The 24,540-nt window shown below is 37.1% G+C and overlaps 2 protein-coding genes across 2 annotated transcripts; one reads left to right on the top strand and one right to left on the bottom strand.

Moving 5' to 3' along the window:
• Positions 1–1,415: 1,415 nt before the first annotated feature.
• LOC115456221 (transcription factor SUM-1) lies at positions 1,416–13,580 on the bottom strand. Its single transcript, XM_030185188.2, has 4 exons — positions 13,361–13,580; positions 5,665–5,796; positions 1,852–1,960; positions 1,416–1,498 (listed from the first exon to the last, which is right to left on the bottom strand). Exons 1-4 carry the CDS (start codon positions 13,562–13,564, stop codon positions 1,416–1,418), a joined length of 528 nt encoding a protein of 175 aa, XP_030041048.1. The 5' UTR covers positions 13,565–13,580.
• Positions 13,581–18,868: 5,288 nt separating this feature from the next.
• LOC115456159 (43 kDa receptor-associated protein of the synapse homolog) lies at positions 18,869–24,490 on the top strand. The gene is given in 11 exon segments (XM_030185090.2): positions 18,869–18,917; positions 19,285–19,367; positions 20,593–20,750; positions 21,198–21,349; positions 21,603–21,725; positions 22,019–22,202; positions 22,787–22,958; positions 22,961–22,986; positions 23,276–23,385; positions 23,611–23,791; positions 24,290–24,490. Coding segments are annotated over 11 exon segments (1,428 nt in total). The 5' UTR covers positions 18,869–18,879.
• Positions 24,491–24,540: the final 50 nt, after the last annotated feature.

Here is a 24,540-nt window from a genome sequence, read left to right on the forward strand (position 1 = left end):
TCCTCAATATTATCTACTCCATTATAGTGAGACTCAAAGCCCTTAATTATGTCTGAGAAATGAAACGTAAGTAATATTTTATTTTCTAATAATACGACTAGCGTAATGCAATACCTCACAAAGCACATTTTATAAATTGAGTTCAAATGCAGCCTTGTTAATGTTTACCATCATACAACCGATAGAGAAAAAAAAGTTTATCAAAATAAATAAACTGCATAATTATTCATTAAAATATATTTTTATTAACATAATTAACCATATAAATATTATCTAGACTAGGAAACATAACCGTACTATACTTAATATTATAATATGTACTAACTATCATACATTTTCGTCTTTAATTGTTGTGAAGATATAGTCCAAGGTATAATTACAATTGCATAAAATAAACAAGATAATCCTGGAGCATTTATAACGAATACGTTGTGTATATATTTTTAAATCCAATAAAAACTGTTTTTTTTTTTTCATTTTTTGCATTATTTCATAAATAGGAACAAAAGACTTTCTATATAAATTCTTAGTGGTACGGGACGTTCACAATTTAAAGATCTTTTCTATCCATGCTAGAGAATTAGCGCATAGTAGTGATATAAGGAATATCATATTTCAGGTTCTCGAATACCAATATTCATCTCCATAGAGGTGGCCTTAGACGAAGCGGGCAATAGCACGAACCCTCCCTTACAAGGGCCACACGCGGTGCTTTAGAGGACCTTTTCCGAAAGCAAATAATGCTGACATCACTAGCGAATACCTAAAAGCGACAAATCGGATTCGATATTTAGGGGCTGTTTTACAACATTCATAATATAATCGATTTCAAAACTATCATAAGTATCTATGTTGAGAAACGTTGTGTACTCAGATCATGAAAAAAATTATAACAGCCATTTTTATATGAAAATCAGTTATCAGTTGTAATAATTGAACTTTGTATGAAAACACAGCTTATAATGTACCTATGCCAAGAAAATGCATGGGTGGTGTGACTTCATAGATAGGAATATTGTCCGTAGTAGTGGACTATTGCCAAGGTCATAAATAAGTCCTACATCTATATTACACTGTAGATATACCTAACCTTTCTACCTACAAGCATTTTCAGTTTTAATCACTATTTTGATTAGGTTTATAATTGAAAAACATAGATTTAATATATGTATTAATTATTCTACTAATCTGAGCAAAGTTTAGCAAACCCCCTTATTCATAGACGTTATTTGTCTAAGGACGGAGCATTGAGATACAACTTGAATATAGTTGGCTGTCAGATAAACATATCTGAAAAACAGACTTGTTATCCACAGCAATGCTCCGTTCTTAATATCTAAATAACGTCTATGAATAAGGAGGTTAGAATAATAAACACCATTAGAGACGTTTACAATAAGCTAATTACTTTAGTGTCATTGTACGATGTCTTTGGATAAGGCTTGTACTATACATCTAAGGCGAGCCAGACTGTTTCCTCCACACACGCTGCTCTCATCTGGAACAAAATTATCAACTAAATAAACCCATCAAATGAAATATAGAAATAAGAAAGACATTCTATAAATTGCAACTAACTACCGACCCCTAGCTGATATATGTAGATGCACTAACGTGACGGGAATCGAATCCACTATTTTTAAAGCCGGCTAAAAGATAGCGCCAATGAGGCCTCTACAGTCTACACTAATATAAGCAAGATTAGACCAAATAGGTAATGTGTTCCATAGTCATTTGAGTTGTTTGCCAATTCTGGCAAAGTTATATCTCATTGGTCGGTGATATTGGGTCCATACTTCATTCAGGTATCAGCAGGTTCTGTGCGCAGACGTAAAGTATGAAATAACTTACTATTTAAGAAAGGTTTCTCGTCTTCCGTTTTGATTTCCTTTGCGTCGTGTTGTGTGCGCGCGCTCGTCACTGGCGTCTCCAGGTAACTTTTGCAATTTTCTGTTTCTAACTGGGAACAAAAAACCTTTTTATAAACAAACTCGTTGGTTGGATTTGCTGAAAAGGTATACACATACCTATAAAATATTTTATTGCCCGCGTCTGGATAGCCATTACTGTATATTGACAAACTCGATGTATTGGCCTGTTTCGGGACCTCACCTGTTTGTGAATATTGAATGACAACGGTTGATGGGCGTAGTGCCATGCAATACTTTTCATTATTTATAGAAAATCGTGATTCGTGGGCCGTGTCCGTTAGTGTTGGGCAACATCAAACGACCAATAAATGCTTTCCAATTTACAGCAGAGTATTTTCATTCACTTTAAGAAATAATAAGACTACCCCGTGGCGTAAATGTATAACGGTATGACTGAGTGCTGGGGTCTTGGGTTTTATCCCCGGATCGGGCAAAGTGATATTGGGATTTTTACTCAATATCAGTCCGGAGTCTGGCATTTGCGCCCGACATGGCGATAGGCTCGCCCCCTATCACAACATAGGACGTAAATACACGCGGCTGAAAATGGGTGCACCAGTTGTGCCTCTGCGTATTCCTTCGGGGGTTAAAGACGTAAGTGTATGAGATTTAATTAAGAGTAATTTCCATTATGTTTTAGAAGATTACTCCTTATTCATTTCAAGGTATTTGAATGTTAGTAGTACGACCTATAATTTTTTTTGTTAAACGTGCAATATTCCACAGAAACAAAATGATTCAACATGTCGAGTGAATACCTAGTCTTGCCATAAATATTGTAATAAAGAAAAAAGAAAATTGTTAACTGCAAATAACATTTATTACTTTTACAGTGTGTCAGTTTAATACATAAATATAAAACAATTAAAAATATAAAAAGCTTATTCGAAGTGGTCTCCATTGGCTGCAATACAGTCCTTTAAACGATGAGGCCAGTTATCAATAGAAGCACGCACTCTTTCCATGGGAAAATTCTTCACTGCCAATCGTATAGATTGTTTTAGGGACTCAAATTATCATGGCGTTTAGAGCAAGCTGTACTCTCTAAAACTGACCACAAATCATAATCCAGCGGATTAAGATCGGGACTAGACGACGGCCAGTCTTCAGCTCTGATGAAGTCCGAAACGTTCGATTCCAACCAAGACTGCGTGGACCGAGCTTTATGACCCGGCGCCGAGTCTTGCTGGAAGGACCATACTTGGTTATTGAACATGGTGATGTTAAGGGGCTTAACTACCTTCTCAAGAATGGTATCTTGATACACTTGTGCCGATGTTTTGATACCTTTTCACAAAAATATGGCTCAGTCACTCCTTCATAGCTAACACCCCACCAAACCATCACTGAAGTCGGATAATGTCCACGTTGCACTCTGTCGACTAATTGGGAAGCTTCCTTAGAGCTTTGAGCATAAATACGGTCATTTTGTTTGTTAAAATGTTGCTCAATTGTAAAAATTTTTCTCATCCGTAAACAAAATTTTTCTGTGACCTCCCTTTGCGTACCGCTTCAGTAGTTGTTTCGATTTTACCACCCTATTCTTCTTTAAATTATCAGTTAAGAAATGGCCAGTGCGTCTCTTATAGGCTGCAAGTCCTAAGTCATCTTTTAAAATACGCGACATGGTTCTAGGTGCTATCTTCATTTCCCGAGATAAAATCTTTTGCTTTCGGACAGGATTTCTTCGAATTCTTTCCCTTACTGCTTTGACCACCTTTTTCGTACGAACACTACGTGGACGGCCAGATCTTTTCTGTCACAAACAGAGGAGGTCTCATTGTACCTATTAATAGCCCGGTACACAAACATTTTACTAATACCAAGTGTATGGAGAGTTTTAAAAATTGCATTTGGCTCCATACCTACTTTGTGTAATGCTATCACAGCGATTCGGTTCTCTTTATCACCCCACACCATTTTAATATCGCAAAATATTTTACAATGTATTGGCGCCAAAATGAGAAAACACAATGAACAATCGTATAAAAATGACAGATTCGAAATTCAAATGTAATATTTTTTTATAATTAAGTGTAACAGTATTTATGGCCAGACTAAGTAATTACCAGCACTGCAACCATCCATACGATATACAATTTAATCGAAACGAAATCAAAACGATGACAATGGATGATCCCAATCAACCGTTCTAAATGCGAGCGAGCGTCGTGTCGCCGACTTAAACATACATTAATACACGTCCCACGATTTATTGGAACATGCGCACTGGCATCCGAATAGAATACTCGGAATACGGTTAGTAATCGGCGCGTGTGCTTCCGATTTATTGAAAAATGCAAATTAATTATGAAATTATAAATGAAGCTTGCACTTTCTATTTTCTAGGGTTGGTTAATTTATTTACACTGGTTACACTATCCTCTAAACGTCACTAAACTTAAAAGTGCTGAGACCTATCCAGCCAAGATCTGAATACAAGAGAAAATTAGCTCTCTTCAGTAATTAATATTACAACACAAAAAAACAATCCCCTATTAATTTCAGTGCTTAATCTTAGATATTCTAAGTAACCTAAAAATAAACAATTTAATTACACCATTCCTGTTCGTGAGCGCGCGGTATCTCGGTTCGAATCCGAGCGGAGACGATGCGTGACGGCGGGCCCGGAATAGCGCAGAACACGACAAACAAAAACATTTTAATATGAAACATGTTTACAACTGTTAAATGTACATCTCGGATGCGTTACGTTTTAAGTTTATTACACAAGATAAGTTAATGCAAAGTTAGAGAACAGAGAAGTACGGAGTTGCTGTTTTGAAATTTTGTTAGCCACGTTACGTAGAGTGCATAAAGTATAGAGTCGCTTTTTCGAAGTGTTTTGAGCCACGTTATGTAGAGTAATCTATTTAGACAGGATGATAACTGAATACTCTAATTCTTATTCTCCAAGAAAGGGAAAGTTTGTGGAGAGGTAAGTATTCGTAATATTGATGTTAATAATATTATTATACCAGCCCTGCATTACATGTTACTCATTGCTCATCACGAGCCTCTACTGCTGAGAGGGTTTAAGCCTCAGTCCACTACGCTGGCGTAGCGTGGTTTGGCAGACTTCACATACCTTCGAAATTCTTATGGAGAATTCTCAGGTATGTAGGTTTCCTCATAATGTTTTAGTTTACCGTTAAAACGATTTTACGTAACTTCCAAAAGTCAGAGGTGGGTGCCTTGGGTTTTGAACCTGTGGCCTTTGGCTCGGCTGACCGTTGGATTTCATACTAGGCTATTACCGTTTTTTACGTTTGTTAGAACGAAATTCATAATTCGAAATGGATAAACATGAAATTTTGTACAGAGATAGAATAAGACCGGGCTTAATAAGACACTACTGCCTGCAGAAAGTCGCTGAAGCAGCCTTACTCAGCCTTTTTTTAGACGGACCACAAAGCCGTCTAGATACGCTGCCCAGGCCCACAAAATAAAATCATTTTCCTACATAGTGTCAAAAATGTATTTAATATTTAAATTTTAAATAAAATGTATTTTCTTATAAGGTTAGTATACAGTTCAAGTAATCTTGGGTAAAGTTTCTTTTATCTGTTTAGTCTACTTTTTTTTATCTGTTCGTTTACTTGCAACATCTCGGCAAGTCGCAAGTTGTGTGTAGCTGCTCTAAGGGAAAGCTTGTAACTAAATAAACCAAATTTTCTTTTACGAAGCTGGGTTAGAAGATTTTTCGTTTGTATGAGTAAGCTATAAACCTTACCGCTGCAGCAGCTCTCAGCGCGGCTTGTAGCCTTTCTATGTGCTGTATAGCTGCTCTCAAGATCTCCAGCTTCGGTAATCGACCGCTACCAGCCCGCGCTCGTATTCTTAGCTCTTCGAATGCTGCGTTTACCTAGGAAATAAGAACCTTAAAGTTATACAAGCAGAAACCTTTTTTCAATGATTTAACAAAGGGTATTGTATTTAATTATGGACTATTACAGTGGTTTTAACTATATGTGACGGAGGGGAGACGAGTTTCAACTATTTGAGACATAGCTGGTATCCGTAGAAACAATGTTTAGGTATTTCACAGTCTATGTTAACCAAAAGGTTTAAATGTCGATATTTAGTTCGGGCAATATATTGTAAAATGTATCTAATGTTACTCAAAACTCAGTTCCACATTTCATGAGAGGTGAGGGCCGATAAACAAGCCATTCGTCATCAGTAAAGTGAATTAGTGATGACTAATGAATATGTGAACACATCCTGCGTGAAAGATATAAAATTAGATAAAAGATTACAACTTTCTTGACTTATTAAGTATTCGGTGTAACGATGTTTTATTGTTAAGAGTTCTAATATCCTCGGCCAATGTGTATTACTAATGCTATATAAATGTATAGAGCACTGTTTTACCCACAGCTTAAAAATAATTGTTCTCAATTTGAAACTTGCAAACATATCACGCCTTTATTCTAGAAGGGGTAGGCAGAGGTGTAACCAAAACATCTACTTTTCGCCTGTATGTTCCATCCCATGATGTTATAGACGGAGCGTTTATGACCATGTCAGACACATATTCTAGACTGAATATTAGAAAAACTGAATATCACTTTGCCGACCTAGGATTCGAACCCTGGATGTCAGAGCCATGTCATACTGTGCACGCAATACTACGCCACCGAGGCATTTAAAATCTTAATTTACTCTATGGTATAATGCTCATTGATCAACTATATCAGAAATATATAAGAACAGTCCGCAGCACACCATAGTCTATCTGTCGGTTCTGAAATAGATTTCTGTCGCTTTGTTGAAATCGTAGGAACGTACGGGTTACAGCACTTATTGGGAAAATAAAGTTAGTAATTTAGTTCATTTATTTTTTATTACTACTGAACTAATTTCGAAAAAATATTCTATATGTAACGGTATGCCCGACTTTGAATCTAAGATATCACTGGCTTCACAGCCTGCGTACATTGCCTTGAGACCAATGAAACTAACTTTAGAATTAGGCCTAACTGTAACTAAGTAAGTGTGACTATGCCTTAATGTAATAGTATTAAGCTTGAATGTTCACAACTCTATATTAAATAATATTTTACTCCTGAAAAAACATGCAAAAACTACCTCTTATTATTTATTTTTCAAACCGCAACTTTAAATCTATATATTCATATAAATCATAAAAATTGCGCAATATACAAGAGATAACAGTCATTTTATAATATACAATTAGTCAACGTATTTTGAATATAGAATTCTTTTCAAAGGTTTTTTGTACTAGGAAAATGCACGTTTATTTTTTATCTGTGCATAAATCGAGTCAGTTGGTTCGAACGATGCGAGACTAATAAGCGTGGACTAATTTTATACAAGAATTTAAAGCTGGTGTCACATTAAATGGCGTCTTCGTGAATCAGGCAACATTTAAAATAATCGGAAACTTTGTCGCTAACTCTACAGAGCCGAAATGATTATATTTGATTTTTTTGTCGTGTCGGCAATGTGACCCCACTGCACCTGATGGTAAGTGGAGTGGGGTCCAATAGTATGTCGACTGACGAGAGATCATTATAATAGTCGACACAATTATGCAGCGCTGTTGGAATTAAGTAATCGATAGATCTATTTAAGTTCTTATGATAGAAATTTGTAACACTAGTTATGCTCCAGGCCACACCGGCGTGTATACCCTCGAGAAATTTAAGTAAGTCTGCTTGGTGAAAACTTTAAAGTTAATATAATTCGTTCCAGCATTATTACGAAATTACCTAATGTTTAAAGTTTATTTAATGTAGGCACCTACTTAATAAGGTTTTGTTTAAATAATTAGAACTCTTTATAGTAGAAGTTAGGTTGGAAGTTAGTTTGTAAGAACGGAAAGACACATTATGCGCCTTTTTGATTTGTCATTTAATACAACTAAGGAAGAAAAAGATGGTAACGAACTAACACCTCAACAGAGAGATTTTTTTAAATGTAGAGAAGGACCTAGGATGGTTTCCAACATTGATAAGGGCAATTGCTGATGGGAATACTTTTACTGATAAAGATATACAATAATTAAGCGATGCATGGACTATGAAGTGATAGGGAAATAAGAATTTGAAGGGTATTTTATTATACCGGTTAAGACGGTGTACGCTTGCATAATGAACAAATAGATCCTTAAGAATCTATTGCTGCAGCTGTGCATATGCTTGTACTTAGTAAGGAGGTATAGTGAATATGGCGGGCATCCCGACTTCGTCGTATTTTGCTACCTGCTACTCTTACCGTATGTATTTGGACAAACCTTAAATGACCTTTCATCTGGATATTAATTTGGGCTAACCCTACAATTTGGATTCTTATTTACATATATAGGCAGGTAGCATGTTATATCCTTAAAATAAGTCACGATTTATTGTCTATAAAATAAAATAAATTTCTTAGTTGTGTACTCCACTTTAAACCCATAAAAACTCTCGCGACATGTTCAAACATAACATTTGACAGATTTATGTGTCACAATCATAATATAACGGGCACTACAAAACGATACGAGTTAAAAATAAAAACGAGCACTTAGCCCGACTTCTTTATGTGAAATTAAATTATCAGTTGTAAATTTTAATTTTATTGTCGATTCATGATGTTTTTTTTTACATTTCTCTATGCCTATATTTTTTGTTTCCCGCCAATAAAAAATGGCGCCTGGTATCTCTCTATCTCTGTCGCGCAATCATATTTAATGTAGAGTAGTCACAACAATTTATACAATTTGAATTTATTATACATCTTAACTAAAATAACGTAATATTTGAAAATAGTTTGATGAGAATGGAGCATGCGATCGTTATAACTGAGCATTTTAAAACATAATAATTTAAAAAACTAAACGTAATATTTATAAATATGTAATAATTAACCTACAAACATTATACCTAGGTATATTTTTGTTTGCGATATTTGAGCTGTTAAGTATTAGAGTTAATTCATCATGATAGCAATTAGTAACGTACCTAATAATAAAATAGTTCTATTCTACGAAAAAAAACTGTAATTATGTCTTCAAAATTTCTAAAGTAAAGTTTGCAGGTGTGTGAGTACTTGCCCTTATTTAACATTTAGCTACTTAGACTTAACATAGGTAGATATATATTTATTATAATAAATGTGTTTATTTAATGTCTCAGTGTGGGATCGCAGTACAGCGTGATGGAAATCAAGGTTTTAGCTAAATTATTTGTGACAAGTCAAACGACTCTACGATAGGTACCTAAAGGTGTGTGACAAAATGACTTTTACGTAGAAAAATGCTATTAAGTTAATTTGCAAGTTCTTGCAGCAAGAATTTCCAGTTGCGTTTATACTAGCGGCAATATTTAATTTTCTATACACATACGACTCGTCACAAGTTTTTGCAAGCTTCTCGTGACTATTTACACGGTAGAAATCATTGGAGAAAGATAACATCTGAAAGTTTTCTTACTAACCTAAACCCCGCTTCAGAAATCCTCGGGGTACTTCCTTTAAAAATTGATAATATTAATTGTAGAATAAATTACATAATCTATACTAATATATTATAAAGCTAAAGAGTTTGTTTGAACGCGCTAATCTCAGAAACTACTAAACCGACTTTGATTTTTTGTCACTAACAGGCAGTTAAATTACTCTTGAGTGCTAAAGGCTACTTTTATTCCGGAAAAATAGAAAGCGGGATTTTAATTCCTGGGAAAACTTTTTTTTGAGGGCGGAGCCGCGAGCAAAAGCTATAACATTTTAAATAGGTTAGTTACTCCACGGGTCTACTAATATAAAACAACCGGCTTCAGTACCTTATCAATTTATAATACAGCTTCGTAGTCTAAGAAAGCTTTGGAATAAGAATTAGAATAAATAATAATTATTATGTGTGAATGACAGAGATGACGCTCTACAAAGCCGGAGTTAAACGATTATCTCTTTCTTACACCAATTCACTGCAGAATACCTTATCTACTTTTCTAACCTCGATGTGATACCTCCTAATGGCCGCCCAATATTATCATCACGAAATAAGTGGCCAGTCTTACTTTTCAAAATATGTTCATGGTAATTCCAAAACGAGCGCTCAACAATGTATCGTAAAGTTAACAGACGCGTGAGTGCGTGTCTGAGGCACGTATGCGAGTTGTAGCTCACCTTAATTTACTATTAGACGCGTGACATATTGCGTACAGGGTGTTCTTAATATTTCCGATACAGTGTGTTTGAAAGATTCGCATTTTTCATTTAATTAATTTTCAGAGAACAATCAAACAAAAATAATTAATATCGTTATTAAATTAAAACTAATATAGGTTAGTTCATATGTTGTATATTTGGCATATTCTGGAAAATGAATGTTTTATTGATTATTTGAGTGTGTCGGAATATATTTAACGTCGTATAATTTGACATAATACACTAAATGACTATAATAGTATAAAATTATGGATTATTATTTGAAGAGAGCAGTTCAATTTGATTTAGAGTTCAACTCATTACCAGACCGTGATTATCCCAGTTTCATTGTATTTCAGTGTTTAGTTTACCACAATGGATAACATTATGTCACTGTTATAGTGCAGTATGTCAATATGTATAACAGCCCACTATTTTTCCGATATCAATATTCTCATTAGCGCACTTTTCATCCCCATGGGGTAGGCAAAGGCAACTAGTGTGTCACTACTTCGGCGAGCATATCCTACCATAATGTGACAAGGCCTATCATCATATGGGGCACCAATTCCAAGCTAATGTAGGTATTTTTGTCACAAAACTTACACAAAAGTTTTCCAATATACATTCCACATATTGCCATATCGGCAATACATTTTCAAGCAAATAAAATATATGTTTCGAGGGGAGAAAATACAATTGCATACATAACGGCATTACAGACTTAACGACTATTTAAATAATAATAAAAAAATATATGGAATTGTAATACTATTTTTTAAATACAATGTTCGATAATATCTGCAGCAGTTAAGTAACTATGTCGCAGGTAAAGGTATACGCCGATAAAGCAATTTGACATAAATAGTTAAATGCCTTTTTAAAAGTTATAAATTAACAGTTATTTTCTCACCCACGCGACGTAATTCGGCGCGACACCTCTAGGGAGGGCCCTCTTATAGCAATTAAAGAGAGTGCCTTGTCACGTCATTGTCAAATGGAAATAGTTTCATCGTTACTTACAATTTAGACGGTATGTACTTAAAAATAACTTCTAAGTTTACTTATAGAAAAAAGTTTTAATTTAGATTAGCGAAAATAGTGTAGTTAATAGGTATACAAGTCGTAAGAATATTAATGAAACAATTTTGAAATTCTATGAGTAACAATAAGCGACTTTCTTTTGTTAATTTATACTTAATAAAGATTATTTTTAGGGTGCTATGTCGGTCTGTCTATTATGAACTCTTTTTTCATGAATGTGTAGAGCAGGGGTGGCCAACCGGTCGATCGCGATCGACTGGTCGATCGCGACAACAACTCCAGTCGATCATGGCAAGGCAAAAATATAAATACGTAGAACAGACCGCGCAACATACCTAATCACTAACTGCTGCACGCATCGTCTTTTCGTCTGCATGTATCATTTTTTAATCAAAATAATAATAAATTGTGTACTGAACTATGTTGTTTCATTTAAGATTTCAAGATGTATGTAGCTTGGTAGATCGCACAGAGTATCATCAGTGAAAAGTAGATGTTGGGTCTTACCAAGTTGGCCACCCCTGGTGTAGAGGTATCAAGTTGAACATTAAAATTAAACTATTTTTCGGATTTTATTGCGGTTTTTATATTTTAATTTTCTCCCGACGTTTCGAAGACTTTTCAGCCTTCTTGGTCAAAATAGTATAGTAGTTTAATTTTAATGTCTAACATTCGTGTAAAGATACGAAATCATTATGTATCAAGTTGAAATTAAAAACTAATAAAACCATGGTAAGTATGTTCTTGCACTACATTACAAAAAATACCAAAAACATTGATGGTGGGCCTTGTTAGGCACCGGGCTTTCTTCGGTCACACTGTCTTCAATAGTGGTTAAGTAGCCGCAGATAAAATGCCTTTTTACAATCATTAACGCTTAAAGAAAAGAAAGAAATAATATTAATATCCTATCGATAACTCTGTCCTATGTTGTAAATTTGACATTTCGGACAACTACACCTCAGTCCGCCCCGTGACCATACAGGCTGTAAAGTTTTCGAAACGTCGGCAGAAAATCACAATATAAAATTTGCGAAAAATCCGGAAAACAGTTTTATTTCAATGAATATTGTCAACTTGGGAACATGAATTAACACCTAAATTTAACATATAAGACCAGTAATTTGTTATACGTATTCCTAAATACACAATATTGAATAGCGCTCAGGAAAAACCATGTCAGACAGGGCGACATATACTTCGATTCCTTTATCAGAAAAAATACACAAAGTATTTTATTAACACACATCTCAGACAAATATATTTAACTCTTTAATCTCTTCTAAATTGAGAGATGTAAATAAGGCGGGAAAGTGCGTGGTGTCACGTACGACGGCTTTGCGGGATTAGGCGCCGCGGCGAGCAGTTTACGAGATTTTATATTTATTGACACGGGATTTTAATATCCGTGTCCTTTAAGATTCTAAGCTGGCAATCATTATTGATTTTATAAATTTTAAGTTATATTGTCTAAAGGGAATTTTAAGCGGGTAGATTACTTGGTCCGAATGTATTGTATAAGTTATAGAATATGCTATTAATCTCTAGTGTGCTTTAGGTACGTGTTTTAGTAAAATTATTAAGAAGTGTGTCGAGCTACCGTATTATTCTATGTTGATTATTAGAAAAAAAGGATTTAAAGAAAGAATCACATAGAACCACACTCAGCTTAAAACTATAGTACTTATGATAATGAGTTAACAGCGAGTGATGTGCACATATGGTAGAGTCATATTATAAACCTATTTTATCTATAGCTTAGAAGTCGGATCGGGATAGTCTTGTTGTCTCATAAAATACTGATCCAAAGTAACGATTAGCTATGGCGCGGTGTCGTGTACGATTAGTGAAACTGCTCTAAATTCAACAAAATTAACAACTTCGTCAATATCCATTCTGCCTTTAAAGTTATAGTGCTCCTCCACGGCAATCCCTCTTGCACTGTGAGTGTTTACTGTTGATGGTAATAGCAATTAGTAGGTGGCATAAACTATTCTTTTACATGTCCACTAGTATGAAAAGAGTCAATTTTGGTTCTACCTAAGAGCTAGACATCTGGACCCTAGTATCTCTTTTCTAGGAGAATGCGTAAACGTACGTTAATATTTATTAAGTTCTTTAACTTAGGTGTAAATCTACTCTACCTTTGGCAACAGTTTGGTTGTATGGAATTCGAAATGTCTATATTCCGACCAATTAAGGACCTTAAATGTATTTCTTAAAAAACCTACTTTCCTCAACCGCCGTCGCTCCCGGAGCGTCGCAGCCTTTCTCCGATCGACGGCCGCTGTTTTTCTCTTACAAGCCTTACAGGCCCAGGCAAGGCAGCGCCTGCTAGGCCCCAAAACATGCTGCACATGCTCTTCCCGCCCTTCCTTCACAAAACACTCATCACGTAGTTCCGTACCACTATACGAGATGGCGCTGTTACTCATTCTACGAGCGTGCCTCGCGCCGCCACGACATTAACTGAACAGGGGTACGTTTCACGATATATTCGGCTATTAATAAATGCCGTGAGATGCCAATTTATTAGAGTTTGTATTAAAATTGATGTCGGCCATATATTCGTGTTGTATTTGTTACGTTGAAAGCTGTGCGACATTTTTATACAGTCTCTTTAACGCTTTGTATATTGATTTTTAATGTGGCGCTTTATTTTTGGTTTTCATGTTTGTTATTTTGGATAGCGGATGAGAGTGGAGTTTTGATTCTTTTTAAGTTTTAGATTTTTTTAGTTTGCTCTCCTGATGGCAAAATCCTCGCCTTAAACTAAAGCAAAGAAAAGACAAAGTTACTCTGCGCTTTGCAGCAAAATATAGAGAGCGCTGTGTAGACTTTAAACATAGTTTATAAGTGTGCTACCATCTGTCAAGGCTCTATCTTGTCAGTAGTTGTATATTTTCACAGCATAGGTCGGCTAGTAAGCGAGTTAATCATCTTTTAAGTAATTTTTAACATAATAAATATCCACTATAATCTATGTATATCAAAATTAATCTATTTTTCCTTGATCACGCCATAACTTGAGAATAACTTTATCGATTTTATTGTTTTTTTTAAGTTTACTTATACTCGGTTTCAAGGGTTTTATCTCAATTTTAGAGCAAGACAACGTCTGCCGAGGCTATTCGTAGCTACACTATAAGAGTCACGGAAGCTCTACCGGTCTTTGAGGGAAGAAATAGCTATTAGGAAAAAAGAGGGTTCCTGACATCTACTTACTGTACTATCCCAACAGCAAATCATCACTCCACATTGGGTTTTGTGGGACTGACACCACAACAGTCAAGCCGAATTATACAGACTGTTGAAAATATGATGTATGTAGTGACTCTACAATTTTGAATAAGATAGTCATATGTCCACTAACTTTAGCCGCGTAATCTAGTCCTGTATTTAGTCGTGTTATATTTGATGAATGACGTTTACTCGGACACGTTGAAACAGTCGCTAAATCAAACCTAATGTTATACATTAGACGCGTTTCAAACAAAGATGCTGCGACGGAAATTCTTCAAGAATGTATCATATTAACCCGATCTATTAATATAGTAAAAGCTCGTATTCTATTGGGGTAGGCAAATGGTCAACAATCCTTTCTTACATTTAGTTAAATAATTTCAACAACTGTGGCTCAGGGTAAAGTCGCTTGTTAACGAAAAAACGCGAGTACGATGCTAAATATTCGAAGTACAGTGTCTAATATTGAAATCTACAATACTTGTTCATACAGGCACGGAAAAGTAACCCCGCTGCCCCTGATGGTAAGTGGAGAGGGGTCCAATAGAATATCGACTGATGGGAGACGATTACCCCTGGACAGTCGATACAATTATGCCGGCCTGTTGGAACCGGATATACACAGGCTGATCCCGGAACGCGACACATTTACGTGGGCCATAATGGCGGGTTTTAACACCTTGTTTACGGTGATCGCTATTGGTGGATATAAAATATATCCTACCACCAGACTTGTAGTGTAAAATTCTTTACATAGCATATTTTACGCTCAATCAATTTCACAAATACGACTTCCTTAGAATGTAAATGAGTGGCAGACAGAGAAATCAAAGACATTTTACACATCAAATAAACATTTTACTTGTTTTTGCAACATTGTATTAACTATGAGCTATAAATATTGCTGATTTAGGTTCGTTCCAGAGAAGATGTCGCACTAAACATGTAGTCTGGTTTATTTAGCTATATTTTATGGTGATGCAACACTGAGAAGATTAGATTTGTTCGTAGTTTATATGATTAATAATTATATCAATAACATTAATGATGGTAAAGATTTATATAGCATGTCAACGTGTTTTATGTTAACGAAATTGTGATTGAAATGGCTGGCAGTGAATAGTTCGTGCTTCAGGCGGAAATTTGATTTATAATAATAATATCAGCCCTGTATTATATTCTGTCCCATTGCTGGGCAGGGGGCCTTCTCTACTATCGAGAGGGATTAGGCCTTACACTAAGATGGCCTACAGCGGATTGGTATTTTTTTTAATTTACAAATATTCAAAGGAGGTTTAGAATAATTATTCTTGGCACTGGCTTCGTTGTGCACCTGATAGCCGAAATTCATGACCAACCAGGAGCACATCTACTAAATAGGCTTACATCTGTCTATGATCACTTCCACTAAATACCTATCTGCCTACAATAGCAAAAATAAAATCTATTGAACATCGAAGGATGGAATGTCTTTCAATGGTTTCTTTTTTTTCCAAATGATTACATTTTTTTTAGTATATATTTTACAAGACCTAAAATCGTTGAGTTACGGTTATCACATACGGTGAGGAGGGGTGACGATAACTTCTATAATATCCGTATAATGTATCTAACTAGGAATAGCGCACATAGCTAACCGTAATAGGACAAAAAAAATTACTTTCCGTTACCTTTATATACGATGCCTACCCACTACCCGGCTAGGAGTGAATGCCACAGTGTCGTGCCGTGTCGCTCTGTGTAGCAGTGTGTCAGGTGGTGCGGCCGCGCGCGCGCTCTCCTCTCCAAGAGCGAGACGAAGGGATGCTGTGAGGAACAAGGAATGTAGTGGAGTCGAGTTGTTTCAGATTTTTATTAAATAAACACGTACAAGTTAAACTAGAGATTATTTGAATTTAGAATTAATAAAAAACCTAATTATTTAGTTTACTTTTAGGAGATCATTTTATGAACTGTTTTGACGAATCTGTTTTGTTAATAGGTTTTTATTTACGAAAATTATTCGTTAAAATATTTTTTCCGGATTTTCTCTACGTTCGACTTGTGCAATATGTGACCTTATAAATAATAGATAAAGTAAGTACATACCATACTAAGTGCTTACGAGAATAGAAAATAAAAAAGATAGAAGAGCTATCTAAAAAAATAAATTTGCGTGCATCAAAAAAAAAAAAAAAATATCTAAATGGTATTGGACATAAAACCTTATAAGTAGTTAAGAACATTATATTCGGGTATTTATTTTTATAATTTTGTTCCATAGAATAGCGACTCTATGGATTTCCCCGTGTTTCAACACAACATCCCCGATGATTGGGGTGTGATCCGCTCGCAAGGACACTGTCGCCATTAAATTAACAATAAAACATTAATAGTGCAAACAAATCCGCACAGAACGCGTTATATTAAATAAAGATATATACCAAATATTCTCGCGAAAGTTCGGTGGAAAAATCCCGCTGTTTCTCTACATTCCGTGTTCCTAACCATGTTCGAAGTGAGTAACGATTTTCTATAACACTTATTTATAAACCCACCGAAATGTTCTATTTTTAAATATTAACAATTCTTATTTTTTATTCACGTGTACCAGTGCTTTGTGTGTAGTGAGATTAAAAACCTAATTTTTCGGAGTGATTTAAAAATAAACTTTTTATTTAATATTTTTGTGCCAGTGTTTAAATTAGTTAATTAGATCTAATCTGACATTAATTGGTACTTATTATTACAGTTTTAAAGAAAATATAAAACAAGGTAATTTTACAAAATAATTTTTATCAAAATTATTTATCTGCATAAAGGAATAATTTCCATAAGGCTTATGAAATTTTGCGACATTCTGCGCTAAAAGGTAAAATTTATACTTTGACCTAATTTTCAAAGATGACATTTACCTAATAGACGTGCCGGTGACCTAGGTCATAAAGGATATCTAGTTTACCCTCCAGGCACACTTTCAGCTGCGAAATATGTTGTGCTTGGAAATATCGATGCTTTCAAGGGAGATTGAATTTTGCAACGTGAAATTTTCATTTTAGTTATTATTTTATATTGTAAAGTTATGGTTGAAAATCGTATAATCTACATACATGCATGATAATGGTATTACTTAAGAAATTAGCTTACTTGTTGTTGCTTGCTATTTTTGTACTAAGTTGCATGCTTGATACGAACCTTTTTGGTAATATTTCTTTTGGTTTATCCACCACCCGACGACACCAACTGTTTGGTATGCCCCAAATCCTAAGAGTGTTTCTACTTTTGGTTATATCCATCATTAAGACTCGTTTGAACATAGAAGTATATTAAAAAAAAACATTTTTTTTACCCTTACTAAAGACAGATTCTTTTCCCGAAGGCTTACGAACATCGGTGCACAATGTAGATAGATTGAATGATTGGTCTACTTATGTCGATTGTGACAAGAATTCTAAGGATAAGAGGCAAGAAAAGAAATGATAATAAGCCTCATTAATATGTTGCATCGCGCTTACTCCCCTAGGAACTAATCTAACAGCAAATGTGCTGATCATGTTCTCTAAGAAAATGCAAATGGTAAATTATCTAAGAGCTACTACATTTGATTATGTTTTCCAAGAAAATACAAATGGTAAATTAATTAAAAGCTACATTCTTAGGAGGGAGGGAAGGACCACGGATTTTTTCTAGGGGGACTGCTGGTGGGTGCACAAAAATGCTGAATTCAATTAAAGGTATCTGGAAACGCAAGGTTTTTTCTAGGGTGGGTAAAGACGTTTCTAGCGTGAACGCCGACCACCCTTGCTCCTCCCCCCTAGCTACGTCCATAGGTGTAGGTCCTACTCGTTCATTTTATGATCCTAGCTTAGTATCATGTTGTCATGCGAGAGGTAGGTAGGGATTGTAAAGGCTGGCTTGGTTGTATAATTTGTTCATAGAATATTTATCAAAGAATATGTTTGTGTTTTCCTGCAGGTTGCAGAAGTATCAGAATAAATGCATCGAAGTCGCGACGCTATGGATTACGAGATGCGTGTTTTTAATCAAACGGCTGCCTGAGATAGGTGAGTGTTGATATTGTATTAATGGTTAAAATAACGAATACCTATTGAACATCATTCGAATGCGATTTATCTAAAATTATCTCTATCAAGGTGTAAGTAGAGTTGTAATTAGCCCAACCGCTGCCGCTATGGTTTCATTTCTATCATGTGATAAATGTCGAAAGTGGATCTTAAATATTATAACGCACAAACAATTTCGATGGTTTGATTTGAAAGACTTATAGAATTCCATTTTTATTTTATTTTAATTTTATACCAATGTAGCGATTATTTAATAAAAATATTTTTTTAATGCGTACTTACTACGAATCATATAAGTAGAGTTTAAGACACTGCCGTGTGTACACAAGTGAACTACACCTATCTCTGTTTTCCTTAGCGATTCCGTGCGGCGTGCGAGCGAGACGACAATGAGTGAGATGCACCCGTCCGTCAGGTGACGCTGCCGCCGCCACCCGGCCAACATGTCATGGGACTCGATAGAGTCGCGCGACTTCCTCGGGTATTGTGTTACTTTCCGTATTTGATTTAAAAATTATATACTCAGCCTGCGGCCTGACCTGCTAAGCTATTGCAAATGGCCCACCTGACTTTAAAAACCACTAAACCTATATATAAACTGTCCTAAGATTACTTGAGCTCTATATTAACAATTAAATAAAAAAATAACTACACGTCAGTGGCGAAGGGTGAAATTTTTCAAAAGGTTACTCGTGACAAAAAATATGCCTTAGTTAACATAAATAACAGAAAATAAAATCTAAGACAAATGTAAATAAACCTAAAAAGGAAGCTGGTAGGAATCGGGTTGTAGGGACGCTTCGTCACTGCTACAGGTATTTAAGTATAAATTACTTATGCGTTTGCAGCGGGGTGCCGGCGCACCAGCTGTCGGCGACGCGGCTTCTCAGCTCACCGGACCCGTCGCGACACCATCTCGATGAACAACAAGGTATGTGAAGTCAAAAAAAATATTGACTAACCTCCATTGTTAAAAGACGAGGTCCTGGACCCTAATCAATCGTGGTAGAGAAAAACAAAAAATCACTGAAATCTGAGCAATAGCAACTCCTTACACATAGGCAATGAAAAGTGAACGTAATTAGCTGAAGTTGAATGCATTTTTTGTTAGGGTAATTCGAAAGCGAATTTTTATTCATGAATCTGACATTCTATAAATACTCTAGAAAAAGTCACTTTCCGGAAAAAATCGAGTTTCAAAAGGAACCATCATAGGTTTACTTTGTTGTCCGTCTGTCTGTCTGCCAAGAAAAATTTTTAGGAAGGGGTAGTGGTATCAAATTGAAATATATATCAAATATTCGTAGTACGGTCCCTGTCAGGTATGAGAAAATCAAGTCAACGTGATCAAAAGGTAGTTTATGTCACAAATTTTTGCTTATTTTTCGATTCTACAATGGATTCAAAACATATAGGGCACTTTCCGCTGACCAAAAATCATGAAATTTGACAAGAAACAGTACAGCACATATAAAGGAAAAAAATTGAAAACCGTAAACATGTACTTACATACTTAGCTACCTTATCTGCAAAATGCAGAACCCACGGAGCACGAGTCCAACGGTAAATGGCCGAGTTTTGCTAATTCTAGCACCGCATAGAAATCTAAGCTAATCTAACTAAATAGATATCTAAGCGGGATGAAAGATTAAGGCGAACAAAGTAGATTAATTAATTATTTTTCATTAAATCGCAACCCGCAACAACAGTTAAGACGGCAACAAACTAGTTATTATAAACAAAGCTCTGGATTCCGCTAAAGAGTAAAAGTTTTTAAACCTTTAGAGATCTTTTCGCAAAATACTTAAATTTGTTTTTTTTTAAATTATCATTGTTTTTTTTATTTATTGATTTGAATGACGAGACGAGCTTGCCGTTCGCTTGATGGTAAGCGATACGACCACCCATAAACAGTAGAAACACCATCCAGTACTTTGAATTACAAAGTATTGTTAGTTATTCCACTGCGCACGACATCCTAAGACATGAGATGTTAGGTCTTAGAATGTACACTGGCTATAATGTCCTTCAAACCGGAACACAACCGTGGCTACACTGCTGCTTGGCGGCAGAAATAGACATTGCGGTGCTAACTTCCCAGGCGGACTCTCACATATATAAGACCACCAGTAAAGAAGTATATCCGTTGTTTGCAGAAGTATATCCGTTCTCTGAAGAGTATCCGGGGGGTCGGAACGGCGCGCTGCGCTGGGGGGCGCGGTTCGGGCCGGCGCACCGTCCGCCCACAGCCGGCCTGCTCGACTGCTTCCGCGCCTGTCGCTCCAGACTGGACCAATATCTGGCCAGGCGGAAGGTAACTTGTATTATTACTTTACTTTTATTATACATCTTCGTTTATATATTTGTATATCCAATAATATAACAGGCCGGCACAATTGTGTCGACTGGTGAGGAATCAACATCTCTCGTCAGTCAACACTATATTTGGACCTATTTTGCGGACCATCGGGTAAAGTGAAATCACTTGTACACATAGGGCCATATCTCGTGGTTTTATTCATGAGGTTTGAGGTAGAGGCGCTACTAATTTTGCATATATCCATCACACGGCGCGATGGAAAGCGAGATCATCGCCACGTCGAGCATAAATTTAAATTCTAACTGCTTTCTAGATATGCAAAGAAGGCATTTTTCTTCTTTACATAGCGAATTCTTAACTGTTCACAGTTTACACTATCAGGATATTAAAGACGCCATATTATACTGTTTGGGATATTTATTACAATATCGTTACATCTAGATCGAGCGAGGAGTTCGGTTGTACGGTCAGAACGAACAGAGGCAGGCCGTGAAGATCTGGCTCTCTGCTTTGCGCGGCGTGAGACACCGCAGCGACAAGTTCGCCTTGCTAGGACATCTGTACCAGGCTTACATGGACTTCGGGAAATACAGGTAATATCTAACATTTGCTATTTAGTCAAATATGAACTCTTCCCCGAATTAATATTATGTTAGTCTTGAGTTTTGAGTGTCAAATCTTGACAGAGAGACTTATGGTTTCATAGCTTTCAAACCGATGATCATTATTTGGCGCAATAGGTATCTTATAATCTAAAAGATGCGAGGACTTATTTACTACAAGTCCATATTCTATAACTTAGCCACAAAGAGAATCTCTACATTTAAGACCCACTGTTTTCCTCAGAGAATCTCTGGAGTTCGCCAACAGGCAGTTGGGCATATCGGAAGAGTTGGACTCGGCGCCGATGCGCGCTGAAGCTTATCTCAACTTGGCGCGAGCACATCAGACTCTTGGAGGGCTGGACCGGTATGTATCGAACGTTCCCACAACTAACCAACTGTGTGGACTATCAAGATAAAAATCGACGATCCTAAATTGAATTTTCTTTGGTCTGAACTGTTGTTCTACTAGTTAATTCAATCTTTGGTAGATCCTGAGAGGGATAGGGCTCAGTACCTACAACCATAACAAGTTTATTAATTTTTCAATCCTGTAATATATCACAAAGAAGCTTAGGTCACGTAGCTTTCGAAATCAAGCCCTCAATTTCCCCAAAAACTTTCCAGATGCTCCTTATCAATTTTTTGTATTTCTTCCAGAGCCCTCTCCTACGCTCGTCATGCCCTCTACAACGACTGCGGCGGGGGATCTACAGCTGGCAGCGTGCATCTAACAGTGGCCTCGGTCAGCCTGGAGCTTGGCGCCTTCTCGAAGGCGATGGACGGCTTCCAGAAAGCTCTCGCTGTCGCGCAAGCACAGAATGATAACACGCTGCTGCTGCAAGTAAGTGGTCATGAATATAAGAAATTAATAAGTAACAAATGTCCCAATGGTAATAATGCTCACTATAACTCATGAACAGTTAGAATAGCAGAATATTCTTTAATTAATTCTCGGACTTCTAAAAGTCTCAATGTAATTAGAGTCAACAGATCTACTTCTCGCATAGCCATGTAAAGAAACGAAGACTACTTATAACCGTCATTAGTAAAAGTCTCGTGTTCTGTCCGCTAGCACTTCAGTAATTTTTCATCAGATTATGCCGTTAGCACTAATCAAACTATAATACTATTGTAGAGCTCTTAATTCCTTCATACAAATTAATCATTGCTGGTAATTATCAGCCCAGATAGCGATCATCATACACAATGCGTAAACCCGCCATAATATCCTACTAAGTTAGTCGCGCTTCGTGATCCGCCTGTGTATATAAGATTATAAAACAGGCAAGCATAATTGTGTTAACTGGCGAAGTGTTAATATTTCGTTAATCAACATTCCATTTCTACCACACTTTCAACCATCCGGGTCAATGGTCACTTTGGCCCACATATAAACTGAGAAATACAAATCAATCTCATTCTTAGGTGTACGCGGGTCTCTCAGAGCTGTGGCGCCGTCTCCGCGACGAGGAGCGCGCGGTGGGTTGTGCCGCTCGCGCCTGCGACCTCGGCAGGGGACCGCGGGCGCTGGACCTCAACACCAGGCACCACCGCGCCGCCCTGCTGCAGATGGCGGCGGCGCTGCGTGCTAGGGGAGACCTGGGGATGCTCATGATTACTGCAACGTAAGCTCAGGATCTCTAGTTGATACTTGAAAGATTAATAAAAATTAAAAAATTTAACCATACACTGTAGAGTTTACGCTGTAAGCACTTTTGTCCACACCACGAATGGATTAACTGATACCCTAAAAAAAAGTCTAATTGAATGCTACAATGTTAAATAATCTCAAAGGTCAGCAATGCCTCTTTTTTATAGGACCAGCATTCGTTAACAATGGTGACGCAATATTTTCCAGTGGATGTAGAAGTGTATTGTCTTTTTGATTTATTTTCACTTGGCCTGTTATTACAGGAGGCGCTGCGTTTGGCTGCAGTGGCGGGAGATCAAGGTTGCTACGCGCGTGCGGTGCGCATCGCCGGCGATGTGTACAGGCGAAAATGTGACATCGGGAAGGCGCTCAGGTATTGCCACTTAATATCGGTCTTTCTGTACACCAGCTTTCATTTGTAGTGTTTAAGACCTTCAAGCTTCAGGGACCTATAAGAAAAGTCTTTTCTTATCTTAAAGGCTGAGGTCAATAGCTGCTTCCTTTGGTATTGTGAATGGCTTCTTATTTCTTAAATTCAAATTGTGCGTAATTTTAAAGAAAATTACAATGTACTAGTATGTTTTTATAACTATCCTAGACACTACGAAGTAGCGATGGGAGCGGGTCAGGCGCTGGGGGACAGACTGGCACAGATGGAGGCCATGGATGGCGCAGCGCGGTGCCTAGAGGCGCTCCGGCTGCAGGGCAGGATCTGTAACTGCAGGCCACTGGAGTTTAACACCAGGCTGCTGGAAGTGGCCACGTCGGTTGGTGCTAAGGTGATGACAAAATACACGTTAATGCTTCTTCAGGAAGGTTGCAAGTGGCGCAACTTTTATGGTACAATGAGCTTGTTACAGTTGTATATATTAGTAGCTAGTACCCAAACATCAATTTGAATCTCAAACTAGTCATGTATTAGATAAGAAAAACATAGCTTTGACTACCTAATTTAGGCGCTGGATCCAACAATTTTAGTTTTGTCCTGGGTACGCGACTAATAAAAACTCGCTTGTCCACCATATGCCAACAACGCATTCTCTCATATTTTGGCCACACAATGCGCAGAGGCGATGAAAATTTAGAAAAACCTGATTGTGGTGGGGAATACCGAAGGCAGAAGATTGCGCGGTCGTATACCAACGAGATGGAGACCGGTGGAGGCAGATCATCCGCTCCAGATGCAACCCTAATGCTGACCACGATCCTCAGATATGAGGGACTGACCAGAGAGAGAGAGACGCGACTAATGAGCTAATCGATGTTCGTCATTTCAGATGTTAGTCCGTCGTGTGCGGCTGCGCCTGGCGGACATCTACGTGGCGCTGGGCGATGAGGGCGCGGCGGCGCGGCAGAGGCGCGCGGCGGCGGCGTGGGTGGCGCCGGGCTGCGCCGTGTGCCGCGAGCCGCTCGCCACGCGCGCCGAGCCGCTCGCCGCGCTGCCCTGCGCGCACATCGTGCACCACGCGTCAGTATAAATACCAATGTGATACCCGTGCCTCGGAAAAGACGTAAAGCCGTTGGTCCT

This window comes from Manduca sexta, chromosome 28, assembly GCF_014839805.1.
Source record: "Manduca sexta isolate Smith_Timp_Sample1 chromosome 28, JHU_Msex_v1.0, whole genome shotgun sequence".
Classification (NCBI taxonomy): Eukaryota; Metazoa; Arthropoda; class Insecta; order Lepidoptera; family Sphingidae; genus Manduca; species Manduca sexta.